The 24,337-nt window shown below is 40.3% G+C and overlaps 1 protein-coding gene across 4 annotated transcripts in view; it reads right to left on the reverse strand.

Annotated features, from left to right (window-relative positions):
- wdr7 (WD repeat domain 7) overlaps positions 1–24,337 on the reverse strand; it is a 100,912-nt gene that overhangs the window by 6,775 nt on the left and 69,800 nt on the right. For all 4 annotated transcript variants that reach the window (XM_080303620.1, XM_080303619.1, XM_026174507.2 and 1 more), the window contains 6 exons: positions 23,336–23,563; positions 17,334–17,520; positions 8,508–8,625; positions 8,253–8,402; positions 7,790–7,872; positions 7,382–7,481 (listed from right to left, as the gene is read on the reverse strand). In XM_080303620.1, the coding sequence (XP_080159746.1) occupies positions 7,382–7,481; positions 7,790–7,872; positions 8,253–8,402; positions 8,508–8,625; positions 17,334–17,520; positions 23,336–23,563 (866 nt within the window). The remainder of the gene's footprint in view (positions 1–7,381; positions 7,482–7,789; positions 7,873–8,252; positions 8,403–8,507; positions 8,626–17,333; positions 17,521–23,335; positions 23,564–24,337) is intronic.

The raw sequence follows: 24,337 nt of genomic DNA on the forward strand, positions 1-24,337 counted from the left end.
CCTTGTTGAAATTTCATTGAGGCATTTTAGAAAAACTCTGCATCGACAGCACGTGTTCGCTTTGGCAGAGATAATTCCATCAGATGGGTGGCAGCTTCTGGTCCGACAGATGCTGCCATTCGCCTCCAGAACTCTGGGGACAAAATATACCGCTGCGTGTAACACAATAAACTGTCCCACCAGATGCAGGGTGTGTAACGCAATAAAAGAAATCACCCCCCCCCCCCACCCGCTTGCCTTTTCTTGCGACTGGGATTACAAACTCTCACCTCCAGATGAGATTAAGACGCGTCGCCTCAGGCACCCAGACTCTGAAATAATAACCAGTGTGTGGCGATTAAAGCTTAAAAAAAAATAATAACACAATGAAATGAAAATCTCATCTTTCTAATTCGTTCTCTCCCTCCTTTTTTTCCCCCCTTTAAAGGGCAAACCCTATTAGATTCCAGCAGTGTTGTCTGGGAAAAAAGCAGAATTATTTTTATTTCCTTCATCCCTCTCTTCCCCCCATTCAGTGTCTGTCTTCATCTCTACTTTTCCCCTCCATTTTTCTATCTCTTAGGAGAGATCCCAAATCTCATTTCCTGTCACTACTCACCTTAAAGGGAAAATGATCAAAAACAGAGTAAATGCGGTTTGTCTGCAAACAATCATCAGCCCTAAATAAAGGATACTGAAGCCACTGAGAGGGAAATATGACAACTACATCCAGTTGCTCTAAGTCAAAATGCCCACAGTCATGTTAATCCAAAACCAATAAGTAAACTGTCTTCAAAGTGCTTTTCGAGACCAAGAAGAGTCACAACCTGCTTTTACAAAGGTAAATAAACCAAAACAGCCAAATGCCCAGGAAAACACAAAACACAGACACTACCGCAATTGCTTGTCTCAGCAGATTTATTTTAAACTGGGGGTTTAAAATGAATCTGTTCAGACAAGGATGAGGTCAAAGAACAGGACAACCATGGAGTCAAGGTTGTGAAAAGATAGTGGTAAGATGTCCATAGTTTTGGAAGTTTTGGGGTCTGGAAGACCCAATCATCTTTAGTTTTCAGCGGAATCACAAAAAAGCCCCTGTCTGAGAACCTGACCACATGAATGGATTATTTCCATAGTGCAGGTTGGGGGCCTCACCCGGTGAGGGCATAAAAGACCGAACCAAGATTTTAAAATGGCATTACAATGTAAAGTGACTTGAGGTGACTGCTGTTGTGATTTGGTGCTATATAAATAAAAATGACATTGATTTGAAATTTTAAAACAACTTATCCAATTCGTGAGATTTAAAAGAGACGTAGTGTCATCAGCATAGAAGTGATACATGATTTTAAAACTGCTGGTAATAGAGCTGTTCGATATATATATATATATATATATATATATATATATATATATATATATATATATATATATATATATATATATATATATATATATATATATATATATATATATATATATATATCAGATGATGTGAAAGCATCTATCGTTTCATATTACGCACATTTGTTTCGTGGTGTTGCAAAATAAACTGTTAATGGCAATATTTTCATCATTTTGATGGTCACTGTAGTGATTATATTAATTTCTTAAAGTTCTCTCTTTCTCTTATGTTTAAATAACCACACTACAGACGGACTACCGACTGTTTTTATGCGTTGTCGTTAGCAACAACGACGATAAATCCAGCGTGCGGCTCCACGTCCGCTTGTTTATTTTCCACATAAACCTTTTACTATAAAGCTAAAGATCCTGTTAAGGTTTTTCAAAATAAACTGAAATGATAACAAAATACATTATTCTCAAATATCAAATTTCAGAATATGCATCAAACAAATTACCTCAAATAAAAACATGAACTATAAATGGTGCTTACAGTCACCACGTGGATGCAGGCACAGAGAATACCAGCATGGCCAGTGAAGATGAGTCGAGATGATTGCCTGAGATTTACAGAATGTACAGAAAATGTAAAAGTTTCGTGATATATATTGTTGTCGGGACGATAAATGTCTTATATCGGGATATGAGATTTTGATCATATCGCACAGCCCTAGCTGATAATGTGAGGTAATGGGAGAACACACAATGAAAACAAGAGAAGACAACCTGGGAATGTAGTAGAATGGTAAAATGCTCCAAAATATCTAATTCAGTGATTCAAATTTGCAGATGTAAAGTCTAGCAGACAAATTCTACCCCTCGTGCAGTTTTTTGTTAATTTCTGCTGTAAAGTTGGACATTTCAAAATTAAAGTCTGGAGCTTCAGGTGGGCATTAGAGGAACTGGAGTTTTGGGCTCTTCTCCATCGGCTTCATCAGTCAACTACACAGTCTCCCAGCTCTTGTGCTTAGAAAACAGAACAAATTTAGGTTTAGACACACATGAGAGCTAGTTACTTATATTCAGGTGTTTTTCTTGTTTTGTTTTTTTTAGACAATTTTTGAGTTCCTGACAATAAACAGAGGATTCTGACATTGCTATGTGGGGACAGTTTCATTTGATGTGCAGCTGCCATTTTGTTCAGATGCCCTCTAAAAGTCAGAAATTGAGGAGGTATCTTTGTTTTTCCTCACTGTGGATGCATGAACTAGCTCCTCTGCCTGACATCCTTCCTTCTTGCTCATAGCAGCGATCATCACGCTTTGGTTCACAGTCACTGTTAGTTTTAATCACTTCATTTAAATATTATTTTGTCTTCCTCAGATCCTCATGCAGAGAAGGTGAAATAAAAAATAATGTAGAAAACAAATTGTATAACATGGATTAAACATTGATGCTTCCATATATATTATGATCTGTGTGTGTGTGTGTGTGTGTGTGTGTGTGTGTGTGTGTGTGTGTGTGTGTGTGTGTGTGTGTGTGTGTCACAGTGGACTGCCTACCAAATCAATCAACCTATCAGAGCGCAGTGAAGCACACTGAAACCATTTACAGCACTCTGTACTCCAATACACCTGACGCCTGGGGCTCCGCTCTGTGTGTCTGTGTGTGTATGTGCGCGTGTGCATCACATGGGTGCTTCACCCCATTTTATTATTCCATCTTCTCTGACGAAGACTGACAGCTTGTAAATCCCGCCCCCTTGCTGAACAACTATTACGTTAACCAATAGGAGAGGGTTCTTTGGGGGGTTTTGGACGGGCAGTACCCCGTATGCTATCATCAGATGGGAATTATAATAGTGAGAAGTTGTTATGTGTGGACAAAAAACTCAACACAAAAAAACAACCCAGGACCAAGACAGCTACAGGAATAAAACCAACTTCCTCCTGTCAACAATAAGTACAGCTAGAAAAACAAGGGTGAGTGTGACTGGTGGACTAGAAGCTGTTACTGCTCTCACTAGTTGACACCAGAAATTAGAATCTTTCAAATTTTTAACTAAACTTGAACATCGTAACAATTTAAAGGTAGAAACAGTACTTTGAATTATAAGAGGAGTGGCTGTTTATTGGCTGTGGGATTAAACTGACATCTAACTGAGGCTTCTACCCAAATCATCGTCCATTTAAAATGCAATATGGTTATCAAAGAACTAGATTAATACTTTCAAATAGCACTTAAATACACAGACACTATTTATATGACCAGAGTACGTCTTCTTACTTTTAGACTCATTTTTCCCCTCATTTATAACTTTAGCATTTAGTTTCCAGGAACATCTGCAGTTAAAAACATATTCCTCATAGAGTGTTTTACACAGCAAATAGCAGCTGAACGTGGTGTAGGTATCACAGTAGCCCAATTACCACCAGAATAGGGACACAGTTTACATTAATTCATCATGTCATGCATTGCGGGAGACGATTCTTCAGGTTAATTTTGGCTACGCTGCCACCTTCAGCTGCAGGTTTCAGCTGTTAGAGAGAAACAGATGCAAAAAGAGGTACGAAATCACTCAGATTGTTTCTTTGTGTTCAATTAGTAGACTGAGTAGAGTCTGTTAAAGAAGCAAGCAGCTGGAGACACACACACACACACGCTGCTGACAAAGGGCTGTTCACGGAGGCTGATCAAAGCCGTGGCAGATGGTCATGCGGGGACTAGCTAGCTACGGTTGGACACACACACACACACACCCGCTTGCACACACACACACACACACATGCAAAGATTGATTATGAACAAAAACTGCCTCTCATCTCCTTCTACTCTCCGTCTTTGCTTTTCTTCTGGTCCCCATTTTTCGCCTCCTCCACTATTTCAAAGAGGTCGTCTCTCCTTTCTCTCCTCCTTCTCACTTTGTTTTAAATACACTAAAACAAGTCAAACAATTTAGCTCCTCTGAAATTCTTGGAAATCGAGATGTTCCCATTTTTCCAAGGAGATGCCGTTTATTCAGAAGTCTCTAAAGAGATCTTTCTGCTGCTGCGTTTAATTTTTAAAATTAAAAAAAAAATAAAAATTTAGCCCCATGGAGGACAAAGCTGGCCCCTATTGTGATGATTATTTTAAGTTGTCATGAACACAAACTGACAGCTGACATTCTTAGAGGTGATGCAACACACCGTTTCCGAATTCCCCTTTTGAGTACACAGCAATTTACTTGTGTAACTTGGAACAGCCCCCCTGCAACCCTGATAAGGATAAGAGGAAGAGAATGGATGGATGGACATTGGCAAGCTGACTATTATGAGTGCATGATTTTCTAAACTGAGTCTGGTGCAACAATCTAAAGTGTAGTTCAGAAAACTTCGGTTTTGTATTATTCTGCAGTCAAAGAGTTGCAACAAAAAATATTTTTCCTCAGAAGTGAAAGAGGTTTTCTCTGCTCGGTGATGTAAGTGACACGCTGCACTGCAAATTAAATGATTTTTTTCCTCAAAAAAATCATTGTTGTACTTGCATCTGAACAAACCACATGACTTCTGGAACAATGTCCCTTAGACAGACGAAACCAAAGTGGTGATGTTGAAGAAGAGGGGCGATCGTGGCAGTTCGTCTTGTAATCGGAAGGTTGCCAGTTCGAGCCCCGGCTCCAACAGTCTCGGTCGTTGTGTCCTTGGGCAAGACACTTCAGCCGTTGCCTACTGGTGGTGGTCAGAGGGCCCGGTGGCGCCAGTGTCCGGCAGCCTCGCCTCTGTCAGTGCGCCTGACTGGTAGCTTGGCATCGCCAGTGTGTGAATGTGTGTGTGAATGGGTGGATGACTGAATGTGTAAAGCGCTTTGAGGTCCTTAGGGACTAAGTAAAAGCGCTATACAAATACAGGCCATTTACCATGTTCAAGCATAATGCGCAGCACCACCACGTTTGGAGAAAACCAAACAACGTATCAGCGGTGGTGGTGGTAAATGGACTGGTTCTTATATAGCGCTTTTCTACTCTTCTGAGCACTCAAAGCAATGTGCATTCACACATTCACACCCATTCGCACAAGAACATTTTCTTAGTGCTTTCTAACTAACACGCACATTCATACTCCGATGGATACATCAGAGAGCAATTTGGGGTTAATATCTTGCCCAAGGATATTTAGCATGCAGGCTAGGGGAAGCAAGGAATCAAACCACCAACCTTCCGATCAGTAGATGACCTGCTCTACTGCCTGAGCTATAGCCATCCGTGGTGGTGGTGGAGGGGTGCTGATTTGGGCTTGCTTTGCAGCTACAGGACAAGGGTAACCTTACGGTCATTGAGTCATCCATGAACTCCCCCACAGACCAAAATATTCTACTTAGGATTGTGCATAAACCAATGCCTGCAAACCTAAATGCACTGAAGCAATGTTGTAAAGATAAGTTGGTCAAAATCCTTCCCCCATGATGTGAGAGACTGAAGAGAGAAGGTGGCTTCCCAAGCTACTGAATCATGGGAAGTTCTCAAGTATGTAAATAAAGAGGGTTTACAACAAAGTGCAAACCACTGGTTACACTCAAGAGCTGGTTATTTATAAACGCTAATTCTGGTTTTTAAAAGACTCCTAAATACAGCAAAAGTATTTGTCTGGCCAATTTTTAACCTCATCCATTAGCCTGCACTTAATTTTAACCGTTTTCTTAGTGTTTGCTCACTTTTAGACTCCTCTACTGTTTAATCGACTAATATTAGGTGCCTGGAACATTGCTGCAGCTAGAAGCCTTGCTGTACAGGTTTTAATTACAGCTGTGGGAAGACCATTTAAGAAATAGTGAGCTTTAAACATTCTTCTTTTCTGGCTGAATTAATTACCCATTTCTGTAAGTGTGTTAATAAAGATAATAGCTTTATGTTGCACCTGAAATAAAACACCTGTAATGGTTCCAGCAGAGAGAGACACACTTCCTACAAAGCCATTATCTATTAAAAGTTAATTACTGCAAATAACACACAAAGTGTCTCCTGTCTCACTCTCTCTCTCACACACACACACACACACACACACACACACACACACAATCACACACACAATCAAACGAGATGTTGGGTGAAAAGGCCCGTGCTGTTATCAGATATAAATGACCCCCTCCACCAGAGTAGACTGCTCAGGTTACTGCAAATCAATACACAGCAAATTATCAACACACACCCGCTCATACAAGAAATACACACAAACATGGAGACCAGCAGCTCACACACACGCGCGAGACACAAACATGATTAAGAGAGTCATTGCTTCATCATTAATCAATTACTGAGGGGTGAAAAAATGAAACTCCTCTCCTCCTTATCTCCTCCTCTCTCATTTAAACCTACTGTTTCTGCTCCTCCTCATTTCCTCCAGTTTGAGCTAAAGCATCCTGTTTGCAAACAGATGGAAACTTTCCAACATAATGAGCAAACAGAGATTAAAGGCATCTATTATGCTTAATTTTCTGTCATATCTGCTGTTTCAGATGGATTAAATATGGCCAAATAATGACATCAGTGCGTGCAAAAGCCAAAGACAAAAACTGAACACTCAGTTTACCTGCTCACATGTGTTTTCTAATTATAAAAGGATGAAAACATGATGGTGCTTAAGTTTTGAGATGTCTTAGAGTTTAGTTAATATATCTGAGTTTTGGTTACCTTCTCGCCTTCCCCTGCTTCAAAGACTTTGTATACCAGACATTAACCTTTTGGTTTTCTAATCATTGATGAAATCTCTCTTTGCCTCCTGCACTCTGTACTAAAGACCTATCTGTGGAGACAGCTGGTTTTCCACGTGCAGTCATAATTATGGTTGGAAATCTGTTGAACGCCTTGGGCCGTGAAGGCTACATGCAGGGGTGGATTAATACAAAGTGGGATGGATGGATGGATGGATGAGAGTGGGAAAATGAATGAAAAAGAAGATGATCTGTGTGAAGGAGGCGGTGGAAGAAAGGATGTGTAAAGCTGGGGTCCAGAGTAAAAACCAACTTCATCTGGTGTAATCAAACAGCTGTTGAGCTGATCAGTTTAAGTTTTTCGATGTACCTGACATTTCCCTGTACGGACATCGTAGAGGGCCACTGAACCTTGGCGAGCTCCGACAGCGATGCGGTGACTGCGGTCGCAGTAACCAACCATATAGAACCTAAAAAGGTGGACAGCAAACACACATGAACATTTAACACTGTATAAGGGAAGATGTTTAGCGATGAAGGAAGATTTCATTCATCCATTTTCTTCCTCTTGTCCAATTCTGGGGGCTCACCCCCACCCCCGCCTCAAGGTTAATTTTTATGTAAACAAACAAACGGAAACACTAATAGCACACTGAGACTGACACACCTTAATGTAATGTAAACGGTCACAGACACAGCAGTCAGGGCCCAGCTCGCCTTTCCCAGCCCCTCCCAGTTTGAAGATATTACTTGGGGTTGAACCTGATGACAAACTTACTTGCAAATAGCAGGGAAACATTCCTGCAGTCCTTTCTTCTTCACCAGAGAACCTTCAATACAGTACATGATGATATCCATCACCTAAGGATCAGGAGAACAGTTTTTATTGTAGTTGAAGTTAACCTATGTAGCTTGTTTCCATGTATTAAACACTTTTTATTGCCAGGGTCTGAACAGATCATCTTCTCTGACTCTCCTTTAGTTTGGTTTATAAATCCAACCCTGAGTCATGGGGTTGACTAGCCAGCAGCTTCTGATTCAGCACTTTCAGGTCTTTTCTGTTTTGAATGATGCTAGCTTTCACTGGCGTCATTAATAACAATAGTTGTCTAAGGGTAAAAAGAGCTCCTTTTTTATTTTGGTAAAGTCAAATACTTAATTGAATTATATTATGCTTGTGTCCTTGGCTGGGATTTTTGAGAATGTTATCTTTCATCGATCTCAAATATAGTTCGAATTACTTCAACCAGAAGATCCACGACGTCTCCAGGCATCTTCTCAATCAGGATGTCGATCACTCGCAGGATCTCTGTTTTGGCTCTGGCCAGAGTGGTCGTGTGAATGTTCTGCTGTGACTGAGAGTTCGCCTGAGCAGCGTTGTGCCGATGAACCTGAAAAGATATAACACTCATATTTATAAGAGCTGGAGAGGGAAAACAGTTGGTGAGTACCTAATAAGATGGCTTTGGTTTCAGCAGCTGGTAAAGAAAACACACCTCTTTTGCAATGGTGGTGATGAAGGCAGGCGGCCGGGCGGTGGCAATAAGAGAGAGGGCGTGCCGGGCTGAACGGGCCGAATCTGCTGGAGGGTTGAGGGGCAAACCCATGGTGACACTGTAGAACGAGGGAGTAAAATGTATCATTCAGATGTTTGAAATTACTGTTTATGTTCCTCTTATTCTTCATAGACAATAGATTAGGGGATTTTTGCTGTTGATACTACAACATATCGCAGTACATTGATGCTGAAAAGATCGCTATGGAAGGCAATTTTTTTGCTTGTAAATTGTGACACTTTGAATGAATGTAAAATTGATTTGGTTTCAGTTTTTAAACAGAGCCAAAGTGTGTTTCCCAGCACTGAAAATTGAATCTTCCATCTTTGGTGATTATGAAGTTATGAGGCCTTAAAAAAAAGCCATAGCACCAAATTTAAACCCAGGACATACTCATTATTGTTTTATGTGGTTTTGCTGGGATTTGTTGACAATAAGAAAACCATGCGAGGCTTATCTCTTAGAGATTTTACAAATCTAAAGGGGGACTTAGACATTTCAATCAGCCACTTTAGGCGAGTGGAAGAAAACAAGACAAATCTGAGAAAAGCAACGGCGAGATTGAGTTTTACAAATATATGGAGTGAAGAGATTAGCCAGCAGCTTATAATGTCAAGGCCAAGTCAATGGGAGCCATTCACCAGGCGACAGCATAATGGACTCCCACAATGCAACAGGAATTAGACACACACACACACACACACACCCTCAGAGAGTGTATGTGTATGATTGTAAGAGAAAAAAAAGACTACGAGGGCGAGTGAGGCCACCTTGTTAACAAATGGAGGGAGGGAGGGAGGGAGGGAGAGGGAGAGCGAGAGAGCGAGAGACATGGGTGGACGGCTGGGCGAGTTGCACGATTCATCTCCTCTGATTACACATCACAGCCACAGATCTCGTAATTAATACCGGTAATATATCGGCAATATATCAGCAATATTGAAATGTTTAATTTCATTCAGAGAGGTGGCTGTAATTGGAAACAGTCACAGTGTTGATATAAGGCAGCAAAGGGGCAATTGTGCCGAGACCGGCTGAGGTTAATAACCAGCGTTTAGCACATGTAATGAAATAATCTGGGTTACCATTAGAGTCACAGGAGACAGAGAGAGACACACAGAGTCATGAAACAAAACTAAACCCAAGAAAATATTAATAAATAAAATTAAATATTAAAATGGGTCTATTTTAAGAGTGTTTCATCATCCAAACTAGCAGAAATAAAAACAAAAATTCAGCATTAAAGTGGTTGTACTGAAATGGATTAATGAGTCCAGATGGAAAGGATTCCACTGTGATGAACTTTCAGTGCTGACATGAAACACACACTCAGGGCTTACTGTGTGTGTGAGAGAGAGAGAAGCTGGCAACATGGCTGTATTCACAGCCAATATCACGCTGACATTATCCAGTCGATACCAAGTCACACACACAGAGCGAGGACTGGAAGTATTGATTTTTGTGTGCGAGGGAGGAGTGAATAACTCCAGTCACATGACCAGAATCCACGCTGCAAGAAGCCAGCGCTGTGTGTATATGGCTGAGTGACTTCCAGGGACTCACTGGCTTACTGATTGGCTTTCTCACTGAGTTGCAGATGGGGTAACTGGACTGTTTACAGACTGATTTACTGGATCATTTCTGAATTGTAAGATGTGCCTCTAGTTAATGCACATTTGACCTTTTCTATGTAGACTGATGACCCTACTTTTTACTGGGGTTGGGTGACTGGAGTTTAACTTTCAACTGTCCAGATTTATTAACAACCACCCAGCCATATTCAAAATGATTCCTTTAAATTTTCAGGAGCAACCCTCCTTGCATTGATTCTAAACGTTCTGCAGTTCTTAACAAGTAGGGCTGAACATGTGGAAGTTCTCAGAGTCATTTGGTCTGACCACAGGACTCGCTATAGACAGTACAGATGGATGTAGCCACCAGTGTTTTCATTCTTGCCATCTTGCTGTTTTTAAACCAGGTTCGAGGAGTGATGCGTGGGCTTCAAGCTGATTGGCTAAGCATATCCTGTATAGTGACAGTTACAAAATGAATTTCATATTTTTTATTTAATATCACCTAAAATTGACCGACTGAGCCCATAAATTAGGTAGGAAACATTTTACAGAGGTTTGGGCAGAGAGTAATTTTAACAGATTTGTACCAGACCAGAAGTCTTTTTGTGTCACCCCTTGGCAACAGTTAAAACGAATGCAGATTCAAGACACTATAAGATCCCGGGGTGGTGATTTGTTTACTTTGTTTACCGTAATAACTGAGTAAGTATGCTGCAGGGAATTTGTGTGAATATGTTGATCAGCTCAGGATGTAGAGCAGGTCATCTACTAATCTGCTGGCAGCTCCAGTCTGCATGCCAAATATCCTTGGGCAACATACTAACTCCAAGCTGTTAGACAGAATGCTAGAAAGCATTTACGTAGACAAAACATAGAAAAAAAGTGCTTGTAAGAATGGGTATGTGAACGGTTGAATCAGGCACGTTGTGTAAAGGTGGAGAAGGCAGAGCAAAAAAGCCCTATATAAGAACCAGTCCATTTGCCATGTCCACACTCTGTCTCTTCTGTTCTACAAGGAGTGTTTTAAGTTATGTTTTGGTCATCATTCATAGCTTTTCATAAACATCAAGAAATAAAAAATATTGATAAAATGAATAAATGGCAGCAAACAATTCAATTAAATGGAAAGAACTAAAGTTCAATTTATTAAACCTTTTTTTTTTTTTTTTTTTTTTTTAAAAACACCTTAATCTAAAGGTAACAGTTTTTATAGATTTAAAGATTTTTAGACCAAAAAAAATAAATAAATAAGAGATGGATGCTTAAAAGCTTGGCGGTGTCCTATCTGTGGAGGGTTAGCTGGCGTGTGCTGACCCGTTCACATAAACTCTGACATGGGCTGGTCACGCATCACTGTGTTGGTCTAAATGGACTGACTAACTGGTTTTCTCAGCTGCTTAAAGGCGTGGTTTACTGACCGTAAATGTACCCACAGACTACAGAGAGCATGGTGGAGAGGTGGAGAGTAGGGCAACCTTTTGATGCAATCTTTACAGCAGACACTGGCTTTTTCAGTGGTTAATTATAATTTTTTCATTTCTTTTTTGACATTTTGGAACAATATTTATGATATTCCTGAGTTTCTGACAGCCTTATCTCAGGTCTGGGTGGAATTTGCACAAACACACCCACAGATCAAAACTGATCAGTAATGGTGACCTGCAGTTTCCAGATTTTTGTTTTTCCCTTTAGGGTTCATGAGTGGACATCCATGGTGACAACAACATGTACTTATCTCTGCATGACACACAGATCGCCAAAGCATTCATTTACCCCTGCATGAGAAACGCAATCGTTCAAAACTTGTAGACAGACAAATACAGTGTAAAAAGATGTATTTATCCCTGCAAGACAAACACATTGAAAACATGCATTTATCCCTGTGGTGGTCTCTGATTGGATGGAGACCGGGAGGAGATTCAAACACCCTCAACGTTTTAGAAAACTTTCTATATAAATGTGATATCTCTGTAGATATGTAGTACGAAAGCGGGCTTAAATTCAGAGTGATCTTATAGATAGTGCAAATGAGAACAGAATTTAAAGATCCAACAATCACTGTGGAAAAAGCCTTAATCAGGATACCCATACAATAGTGCATGGGCCACAAGAATAGATACTGCAGAAAAAGCTTGCAGTCAAATCTTGTTTGTAACAATCCCACACAATTTTAGCATAAAACTATTTGGGGGTATGGAAAGATGCCAAGCTTTCCTCTTTAATGTACATATTGCTGATCATGGTAGAAATCTCAAAGTAAAAGTGGCTTTGACTTAAGGAATAAAAACTACTCAGCCTGTGATTATATGCACACAACCTACTCCATTTCCAGTCAGCCATGCTTCTCTTTGTTTCATTACATTAATTGGTTACCACTGAATTCTTTATGATTTTGTAGGCTAGCTATGACTGACCACCTGGGTAAAACACACTCTCTCTCTGTCTCTCAGAGAGTAGTTACCAAATAAGCACTCATTAGAAAAAAAGATATGCAGAAAACACTGAACCTTAAAGAAGAAGACAACAGCAGAAGACCACACGGAGTGCCCCTCATGCCAGCTAAGAACAGGAAACTGAGGCTACAGTTTGCATAGGCTCGCCAACACAGGACAACAGAAAATTAGAAAAACGTTGACTGGCCTGACAAGTTTCAGTTTCTGCCGCAACATTTGGATGGTCAGGCTTTGTGTAAACTACAAGAAAGCATTGATCCATCCTGCTTTATTCTGCCTGTGCATTGTCACTCATCCTGTCCACCCCTTTATAACCACACTGTATCCATCTTCTGCTTTCAGCGCAGTGACACAAAGCTGAAATATTCGGGTTTATTGAACATGACAATGAGTTCAATGTGATACTGTCATGTCAACATTTAGCAAAGTCTGTGAGGAATGTTTCCAGCACCTTGCTAAATCATTGTCACAAAGAATTAAAGCAGCAGGGTCCAACCTGGTACTGGGAAGGTGTGCCTAATGAAGTGGTGGCCAGTGAGTCTAAAGGGAATATGGATTATTACGACCCATTAATCATGCAAAGCTACTCTAGTAGCTTCACCACATTCGTTGGATATGAAATTATACGGAATAAGGAATGTGTTAGCGTTTCCTGGAGATGGCACTAGTGTTTTATACCATGTTGTATGTCTTGTACTTTGTGTCGTATTTTTAATATATTAAGAGTTTGTGTGGCTGCTACCTTGGCCAGGTCTCCCTTGTGAAATAGATTCGACCACAGTGGAACTTTCTGGTTAGATGCACAGAGGTAAACACACAGAATAAATACATAAATAAACGAGAGAGAAAAAAATGCCAATTCTATATGGGTCAGGTGGAAGGCGCAGATTGATTTTTCATGAAATGACCCTGAATATTTTCTGTGTATTTTTATCAGTAATTTTTATAGTCTAGTTATCATTATTATTATTACTACACTTTTTATTTAAGTTAAGTAAAATATGTCTTCACACTTAGCTTTAGTTAGTAGTAACTATAATAACTCTGGTAGGGTCAGGACGCACCGATGACCTTCACATAAAAGTAACTCAGGTGTTTATTCAGACAGTAAGCAGACAGGCAGAGCATATAAAGGTGTGCGTCTGCTGAAAGCAGCTTTTACCTCTTAGAATGGATTCCTTGAAAACTGTGTGGAGACTGCTGAAGCAGTTTCTTTCCCTTTCTTTTCTTTTTTTTGGCTTGTGTGTCTGAAAATATAAAGTGCAAGTCTTCCACACCGGGAGCTTTTTCAAATCTCTACCTATTGAAAAGGGATTATCCCACATACACACACAGCTCTGCGAGAAGTGTATTGACAACTGGTTGGGTGGATCAGGGACAAAAAGCCTCACTGCAAGTCAGCTGCATGGAAATACATCCTCAGAGAGAGAGCGGAGAAAGAAAGAGTGAGCGTGTGTGCTCTCTTTTAGCCAGTAATGCATTCAACTCCTTGTTTCTCTGTCCACAGAAAAGAAAATTGCCCAAGTGAAGGAATACTGAATACTGACTGTGTGTGTGTGTGTGTGTTCGTGCATCCTCTCCGTATGTATTATAATGTACTGATGTGATTACTGTGCGTCTCATTGATCAGCCCTCATGCTGTTTACTTCAACAACACCAGGAGGCAACACCACACACCTGCAGACTTCACATTATTAATTATGCATGGTCATGAACTCCGTGTGTGTGTGCGCGTGCGTATTTTAAGTTTTAGTATTTACTTAAGCTCACCACTAAGTCGCTGGGGACCCTAAACTAAAGTATCTAAAAAAGAACATTTGATACTGCAACACTTCTCCTATAATGTGACTCCTGAACACACACCACATGATAATAGCTTAATTGAAGCTCTCATTAGTGCTACTGCTTATTTTTGCTATACCTTAGTTTAGTCTCAAATGTGATTCCAGAGGTTGATAGATAATATAGACAAATTTTTGCCTATGTTGAAAAGGTTATCAAAGGATTATTGGGACAGCTGTTACTATAAGGAGACTTGAGATAATCTTTCTCAAACTGAATATTCAAAAATCCTTTAAATTTATTTTCAGTTTCCAGTTTAGTATTTTCTCTGACTGTTACCGTTAACTTTATTTTTCATTTCTTATTAATTTATTTAACATTTCCCTTTTATTAATCTGAATTTATTTACTGGCATATTATACACATCCATATACACGTTAGAGGGATTACTTACCCATCAACTGTGTTATTAAATTATGCATTTTGACTGGACATCATCTCCATGTGATGTAATTATATTCGCAGAAACAGGTGATTTAAGGTGGAATAAATGTGTAAAACTTGGGGTTCTGTAAAAAAAAAATATATATATATTTTTTTAAAGACAAGATTATAACAATTATGTCTGCCTGTTTTTTTAAAAAAATTTTTTATTGTTGTCTTGTGTTGCATCATATGTTTTAAAGGTTCATGAAGATTGTTATTAAAAGAACAAAAGATAAAACAACATCAGTGAGGTCGTAGCTCACTCAGCCTTGATCTTGATCTTGATCTTGACCGCACTTTGCGCAAAGAGCTCCTAAAGTGACCAGTGTGTGTCAGTTAAAATCTGACCAATGCTCCAAAAGAAGTAGTAAATATTTAAATTGTGAAGGGATAGACAAGCACTTCACCAGGGCATAAGCTTGTCAGCAATTACTTGAAATATAAAATTACTAAAAATATAAAATGACAGAAGAGGTGAAAAGAGATGCACGTCAAACACAGGAAATTTTCAAAATAAAAGACTGTGCAAGGGGGAAGGGGGTAAAATAAAAATGACGCTTCTGAGACGCTCCTGGTGTGATTGGAAGCACTATGAGGATTAAGTTGCTTGGAGTCAATCAAATTTTTGACTGCTATTTTTTACACTACTGGCATATTCAACTTTATCTACTGTATCAATGTTTTTTCACTGTACTGTAACTTATAACAATAATTTTTTTGCATTAATTCTTGTGTGGATCTTATAGGCATCTTCTCTTTCTATTTGACCGAAAATGTATTCCATTAAAATGGAATTGTGTCATTTCCCTTCCTGACACACCACTCTGCAGCTTTCCTTGCTAGAATACTTCACTGACTTCAATTTATTGTGAACAGCCCAACACAAACCCTAACCGGGACCCCAGAAACGATGTTTCGCCTCATTAGGACCTGGTTTGGGTCCCCATGAGGACTAAGGTCAGTGTTTATACTGAGAGAGGTCCCAGGGAGGTAACAAAAATGAACGAACACACGGACACACACACACACACACACACACACGGACACACACACACACACACACACACAGGCAGACATATCTATACTCATTTAACCAGACTGGGCCAGCTCGAGTTTCAGACTTAATAGGATCAACTCATATTGGCCAGTTAGATTTCAGCAGGGAGGAAGACGCACACGTGCTGCTCTTTGTATCATACATGAAGAAGAAGCCACTGAATTAGCCTCTCCGCATGACCCCTGACCTTCGCTTGTGTAAGAAGCTGCTTCAAACCACAACCTCACTTTGACTGCATGAAGGCAGCCACGACCTCTGACCTCGACTCTGCTGCCAGTAATGTTGATGGTTGAGTACGTGAAACCAGCTCTGCTGACATCTGTGGTTTTACAAAGTCTTGTAACTCAGCAAGTCGGAGTGTCAGTGTCTTTACCGTTTGCTCATCTTAGTTCTCCAAAAATATTTAAAGGCGTTATCTAAGCTGGGAAATCCACACACTGGCGCTAATATTGTGTACTTTGTTAACATCTGATCTTGTCTCTCACCTGATTAAAGTCTAATGGGTTAATCTTGTCTGGAGCTAGAGACTGCAGGGCAATCTTCTTGCTTTTCTAGATGGAAATTTTTAAGAGCCACTTTAAGTGGGGCACAAAATGCTAAATAAAATGAAGAAAAAGACAAATGTGTGCACAGAGACAGAGGACTTTCGTGTCAGGCCAACGCAGACATCGTTACATCATCATAATGTCTTGAAATCAGATTAGAGTCGGGCTTCCATAACTCACTGTGTCGGCTATATAATGTTCGTTTGTGTGTGTGTGTGTGGGTGTGTGTGTGTGTGTGTGTGTGTGTGTGTGTCTGTATTTGTGCGGATGCATATGTTTGTATCTATAGGATATACTCTGGAATCTGAGAGGGACGGATACAATTTAACAAATTAACAAACAGGAAGTGAGTACAGACAAATTGTCTGTTTTCAGTCGCTGGAGAGAAAGTAAACAAATGCAGAGCGTTCAATTTCCAGATGCAAAATCTTTTTTTTTAATAAAAAAAAATTACCAAATTATGTGAAACACCGTCAAATCGGTGTGAATGTGAAAATACTGCGTGTAAAAAAAAGAAACTATTTGTTAGTGAGGGTCCATTTCAACCAGTCTGCCCTTACAGGAGAATCCGTCGGTGAAAACACCAACGACCACTGCAGCCTGCATGAAACAACGACTCCTGATCTTTTAGTAGTGTGTCTTTAAGATGCCTTCATGCCAACACAACAGACCAACACTATGACACTTTTAAGGACTCTAGTATACATGCAGTTAGACTCTCATGATGATTTTCATGAAGATGAAGGCAAAGTGAGCAGGAAACTCTTAAAACTGTTTTACATTTATCTTGTCAGCATCTTCGGTCTGATATGAAACATTTTTTAAAAAGGCAGCAACTTCATTTGTTTAAGCGGCTCGTCGTGACTCACTTGGCGAGCTGCTTCTCGGCGTCGGCGCACAGCTCCAGTAGTCCCATGAGCACCGCCGACACATCCATGTACGGTTCCCACACGGTGAAGCCTCGACCAATCAGATCGATGGCGGTGCGTCGGATGGTGCTGTGGGCAGGCAGCTTGGGGCTGGGGGGCTGCAGCAGCAGGAAGGTCAGGGCCTTACCTGCAGAGAGAAACGAATCAGAGGGTTTTATCAGAAAACAGCAGGAGTTTGAAATCAGCCTGTGAGGGTTCAGCATCAGACAATACTAAAGAATACACACAGTGACCCTCTTATGCTGGAATTTTTGTCATCTTAAGGACATTAATATTATCTTTCATGGTCTCATCAGCTCTGAAAAGCAGCCTCAAGCTGCATCACAGGCGCAATCTTAAACAAAGAAAAGAAAGGAAAGCATTCTCATAAAGACAAAATATGTTCTGATATTTTTGGTGAGGTTTTGGGTGAAAATAGTCCAACACACACACACACTGACAGACACACACTCGGAGGATAAAGACAGCAAGCGGGATGGAGGTCACTTCATAGCTGACCTGACATTTGAGCCAGTCTCTGTGGGGACAGACTGACCATTAAGACTCCTGAAAAAAATCCCCCCCTCCCCTCAATAACGCTCTCCTTCCACCACCCTCTGTGCTCCCCACCTCACATCTGTCTGTCTTTCCCAGCTCGTCTCACCCACCTATCTTTGCAGGCAGAGGTCCAAAGATAACACCAACCAAAAAGAGTTTCATTTGTTTCATCCTCTTTTTTGAGTATCATGCATTTAAGTTCTCATTTTATCTACTGTGAAGCTGAAAATCTGTCTTTTGTCTGTTCTCTTCTGCCGCTGCTGCAGTCACAGAAATCAATACGACCCTTTGTGTGTTTTCACTTGAAATGCAAAAGCTAAATAGGCATAAAATGAAGAAACATACGATATAAAACAGATGATTTACTTTAGTTATAATCCTGTGGTGGCTCTAAAGGTCCACCGGTCTCCAGACGCACTCGGCTAATCGCATCACCAGGATCTCCTGGCATTTCATCATCAGCCTGCCTTAAATGGCAAACCCCTTTCCTTATTGGTTTACATCTACACACACAAAAACCTATGGATGGGTCTATGAACGATATGGCAAGAGGTTAACCGTGTAAGAATAGCAGCTATCTACAGACAGTGACAGCATTGGCTAATGTTGTTAGCTGGTATTGTTAAGACAATAGGGTTTATATTGTCTTGTGAGCTCTGCACTTTCAAGGCTCCAATTTTCGCTTCACAACCACATTGGTTTTTTGGAGCCAGAAGTGACAGTCTTTGAACGAGGGAGTGAGATGAAAGTAATAACACACCAGAATATCAAATAAATCATAAAAAACCTAAATGATACCTGGAATAACTCATGCGCAGACTCGCAAATGTCAGCTTTACTGTTTACTGGAAAGGAAAGTTCAATTTTATACTTTGAACTGGAACACTCCACTTTGATAATGTTGTTGGTGGTAGCTGTTAATTTAGGACTTGCTTTTTAAGTCCAAATGTTGTCACATTGGATTAAAATTACGGGGGGAAAAACCAAAAAAACAAACAAGAGAGAACCTGCTAGCTTTGAACCTTCAAGTTTAAAGACCAATAGGTGACATGGTAACTATTTCAATCTTTCAATACAATTCATCAACACCCTAAACACAATATGAAAGGTCTAGTTAAGTAACTTTAACTAATTGAAATGAAGTCAATTTAACTGGGCAGCACATGCCAGCAATAATACAAACTTAGCACTTCAAGAAAATAAGAAAAGTTGCCTTTTAAAAAAGATTCACCCCTCTGTGTAATTTTTATGATGGGGGAAACAAAACAATTTGTTGTATGAGGCTGTAAATATGTTTATTTCTGCTGTAAAGGTGGTCAATTTAACATTGGAGCCTATGGGGATCGCCTAACTTTTGGAGCCTCAAGTGGTCACCAAAGGAACTGCAGCATCTCCTTTATTGCCGCTTGGTGAAAACAATGAAGCATGCAAATCAGGTACGTTTGTGCACTTTTGACCCCCAGCAGGTAAGCAAATACTGATGTGAACTCAAATCTATCAATGTTTTATAAAAAGCATCAATAAGCTTAAAAACTGCGGACTATAAATATCAGCAGAAATATGGGGCTCCATGACCTCTGACCTCCACTTAGTGATCGTTACAAATAACAGCTGCACAGAAATCAATTACAAATGAGTTTCTGGCTTTTTTTTTAAAAAACACATTCATGTGTAAATGTTCAGTATCAACTTTCTACTCATATTGACAGTTTTATTTCAATCAAAATCAGTGAAAATAGAAAATAATCTTTAATGACAGTTAGAAAGACAATAGTGTAAAATGTTAAAAATGTTTCTGGGAGATTTCGGGATGCTTCCAAACAAAGATGAGCATTAATCGTCCTCAAACAGGCTAAATGTTATAACTTTAGTGGTTTTCTTAGTGTGAATCCATCAGAGCAGTGAGCCAGGGGACCGATTCTCTCCACCTAATGCAAAATAGGCTTTAGAGGTCATGAGGTCAAAGTTCATTAGTGTGAGCAGCAAATGTGGGTGGGGTGTGAGCATGACAAACCCTAAGGGAGCCCACTCTGACCACAGAGCCACATTTGCTCTTCGAAGCCTCATTATTTTACTTTTATTTCCTCGCAAGACAATTAAAGACGGCCGTTAACAGTCAGCGCTGTAATTGGCCGGATCGAGATTCAAATTTACAGCCCCTCCCCCCATTCCCAGCGAGAGGAAGGCTTTGACTCAGGGTTCATTTCTCACAGCGGACATCTTTGTTTAAAGGCAGCACCGGGCTCCCAAATGAACTGATTGCTATTGACAAAGCATCAGTCGGCCATAATGAGCTGTTAGTTAGGGCAGTAAACATGTCACATTAACACACAGAGGATGATTAGAGGAAGAGGAGGAAGGAGGGAAGAAGGAAGGAAGGAAGACTGAGGGGGAGAAGTACAGTGTGTGATATAGTGACAGATTGGTGACGTCTAAAATTTACCAGGCCGAAACGAGCGCTAACAGGCTTTGTGCTTTCTTTTCTCCATCTGCTAACTGCCCCTTCTCCCTCTCTTCCTCTGTTTGAGCTTAAATGCGAGGTGAAGGTAAATCAATGCTGGGTTGGTTAGTGGATGAGAGCTGGATCAGACTGGCTGCAGAGTGCTTGACATAGACGGAGAGGAAAAACAAGACAAAAAGAGAAAGAATGAAGGTTTTAGCTCATGTAGAGACGCTGTGCAGCTACATGAGAAGTGTAATGTAATGTCCATCATTACATTGTATAACCCTGTAGTCAGTCTCACCCCGTCTACATCTGGTAATAACTGGCCTGCAGATCCAGATCATCAGGATATGACAGGCATGCATTATGCCATTTTTTCTGTGTATTATTGCCAATGTCTGAAAGGATTTTAACAAACGAACGACCAAATGATGAGATCTTTCCTGATTCTCTATGTGGCTACATCACTTTTCACAAGTTATCTGCTGTTAATGTAATTTCTTCCTTGTAAATTTTCCAGTGTTTGAGGGTTTTTCCCCCCATAAATGTACAACTTTGAGCTTGAAAGTTTCCAACATTTTCTCCCCTTCTGTTTGTTTCTCAAGTGTTGATGAAGAAACTGTTCTATTTCTTGTATCCCACTCACAGCAGCAGAGACATTTCTACCTTCCGTTACCTGCTTCTCCCTGTTAAATGTCCTACAACACAAAGTAAAACTCAATTTCCAATCAGCTCTCATGAATGTTTGAAAATGCCACGGATCAGACTTGAGTGGGCCTCAGAGGGGACTCGGAGCATTTTGACATTTACTGTGAGCTTTTTATTGTCCAGAGACTGAACACACTGATGTTCAGTTTGTTTCTCCTATCCTGCCCAACAGCAGGATAATTCCTCCCCCCACCCCCGCCATCATCGGTCCATCCGTCCATCCTTAAGCTCGATTCTCCCCCCCCACCCCCGCCATATGAAAACATCAATCTATACTACAGGCTACTGTACCCTCCCACTCTCTAGGCGGACAGCTCTCATTCATCACACACTGCGCTGTACGCCAACAACACCGATCCATCTTTCAATTTCATAACAGAGTGAGGGAGGAAGGGGGGGGGGAGACAACAAACTGAACAAGAGTAGTAAAAAGGAGGAGGAGGAGGAGGTAGGAGTAACAAAAAGCTATGGAAAGAGAAAGCATAAAAACATCCTAAACTGTGCTGCAGTGTATACATAACCAGATTATTATGACCATAAGATGACCCAATATAAGAGAATATGTGCACACGCACCCTTCCACCATTTAATTACAATCTACTAGTATCAACTATATCTGATCTTGAATTCACCACTTTCAAGTCAAAATAGAAACTTTAAGACCTTTAAGGCCTAGCAGACCACTTCCTGTGTCCGCAACATCTAACTTCATGGGAAATTTTGCTAATAGAGAACATAATACTTGATTTTTCAACTCTGGAGGTTTCTGCTAAATGAAAAAAAAAAAAAAAGCATATTGGCTTTAAAATTGATCAGCGCCGTTTTGGGCATTTTTGTAAAAGACTGAAAAATAGAAACCAAACGTTAGCCACACAGGGTTGTTATTTAACTCATTTTCCATATAAGCATGGCTGAAACTAGAATAAATCTTAAGGAGTAGTTTCAATGTGTTCATATTCATATTTACATGCAATGCTGATGATTGTTTTAAAAAGCAGTTATAATTAATAGCTTTTCGGCGTCTCCAGTCGTGAAGTATGGCTCCAGGAAATCAATTAAATCTGGAGTTGTTTTCATCTCATGACATGGATTTAAGGTTTCTGGTGCGTGTGTGTGTCCACACAGGTGAGCCGACTGCTGTGTGCAGGTCCAGCTAAGAAGCATCACGCTCCACAGCCTATCGGTGAGAGCGCAGGCTGTGTCACCCGGCGGATGTCCCCCTCCCCTCCCCCAGAGGCAGCCAATCAGAGCACGGGAGCAGTGGGACGGAAGAGCACCTCTACTTAGTGCAGGTTTGATGCCCACCAAGGTCCAGCGCTGCAGGCACAGCGTGGCACAGGGCCGGGCTCGCCGAGTGTGTGTGGAAGTCAGCACCAAGCTCCTTAAGGTGTCAAGCTTGGCAGGTGAAAATCAATCCCATCTCTACTCACCTCTAATCCTGCACTGAAGTTTCTACTATGTCAGTTGTGGAGTTGTGGATGTTTACGGGGTGTCTTTAGGATGTTTTTTACTTCAGTTTAGTTGGCTAGATGCTTTTAAAATTTGATTGGGTTTAAGTTGGGAACCAATTAAACCTCATAAAATAATAATAAAACTGTGCTATTGGTGGCTTTTGGAGCATTTTAGTGGAATTACCTGACAATAACTATGGGCTTGTATGTGGCACAATCAAGAAAGTTTATTTTTATTTGTTTGTCACTTATTAATTAGTAGGTACTGTACTATACAGTCACTTCTGGCTCCAAAAACCCAACACAGCAGCAACCAAAACTCTATCGCTGAGCAAGTAAATTCAGTAGCGCAGAAATGGGCAAAAAGAAAAGAAAAAAGAAAAAAAAAAAAAGAAAGAAAGAAACCGTTACAGGCTTCTGAAAGCTGAAAACACACAGTCCTGAGAGTCTCTACAGGTTATTATCATAAAGCAGTAGGACACAACACACCTGCTATGGTGAAACCTGCTATGGTGAAACCTGCCAGGACTAGAGATTTTCTGCAGAATTTACACAAACATAAAAATGTAAAACCTATAAGCACCACAGCCATATCCATCCAAAGGTTTTTAAGATTTCTCTTAACCTATCAAACTAAACAAAATGTGCACATCTTGGTGGTCCATTTGAAGAATTTTGGGCTGCAAATTTAACCAAATAAATTAGATTAGATTAGATAAAACTTTATTAATCCCTCGGGTGGGTTCCTCTGGGAAATTCGGTAAATGTGTTATCATGAGTGTGTTTGCAGTTTCTGGACTTACAGGTGTGTCTGGCCAGGGAGTAGTTGGACGATCCTCCGCTGGTCAGTCCAAAACCTTCGGGTGCCTGTCCACCAGCTCGAGCCCGGGCCGAGCCCTTCGGGGGTTCGATCTCTGCGCCAAATTCAGCCCCAATGACTCCCAGAAGGACGATGGCAGTGGCCTGTTTACGGCGCTCCTCGTAAGAGTTGGAGATCTTCTTCGCATTTGGCGGGAGGTTAGACAGACAACCTTAAGAGAGAGACGGAGAGAATATTGTTGGATTGTTTGAAATATTGCCTAAACAGAAAAGAGATCAACATACAAACTCCATGTTTAGAGAAAGAAGTACAAACATATAGTCAAAAATCTAAAAACTAGCATGAGAATTTTTTAACACTGCCCCCTTGTGATGGTAAACAGTTACAAAATATAGAGGTTCCGCTGTAAAGCTTGCCACCACAGGTGTTTTCAACTCGGAAATAATTTATTCAGTATGACCGAAATAAGTGACTGAATCCAACAAGTCAACAGGAGGTCAGGACTGAGGACTGGTTCCTATAAACCCCGGGTTTACCGCAACTACAGGTATCGCCCCCTGGTGACTATTTAAAAACACAACAGGGTTAAGGCCCTTCCAGAAAACTCCAGAAAATTACGATCATCTGGTTGAGGTATTGTTAAACTTTCTGTGTTTGAAATTGGAATTAACAAGTCTGAAGCTTAGTTTGACCAACTCAAACATCTTTTGCCAAGAACCTCCAGGCTTCTTTCAAGGCCCTGAACCATATAGTTAAACGTAATCAGGAGAACCAGAAAACATGGATTTTATTTCTCTTTTCATGCATTCTATTGGTTTTTAGACACTGCATTTATTTTAAAAGATCTGTAGATCGATATATATCATTCAGATCAGTGTGAGGACCATATTATTATTGAGTAATTTTTTTTTTGTTTTTTACTTTTTAATTTCTGTCCTTCCTTTTACACTGAAGTGAAAAGTGGTTTGAAAAAAAAAAAAAAAAA

The sequence above is a fragment of the Astatotilapia calliptera genome, chromosome 7 (genome assembly GCF_964374335.1).
Source record: "Astatotilapia calliptera chromosome 7, fAstCal68.1, whole genome shotgun sequence".
Taxonomy (NCBI): Eukaryota; Metazoa; Chordata; class Actinopteri; order Cichliformes; family Cichlidae; genus Astatotilapia; species Astatotilapia calliptera.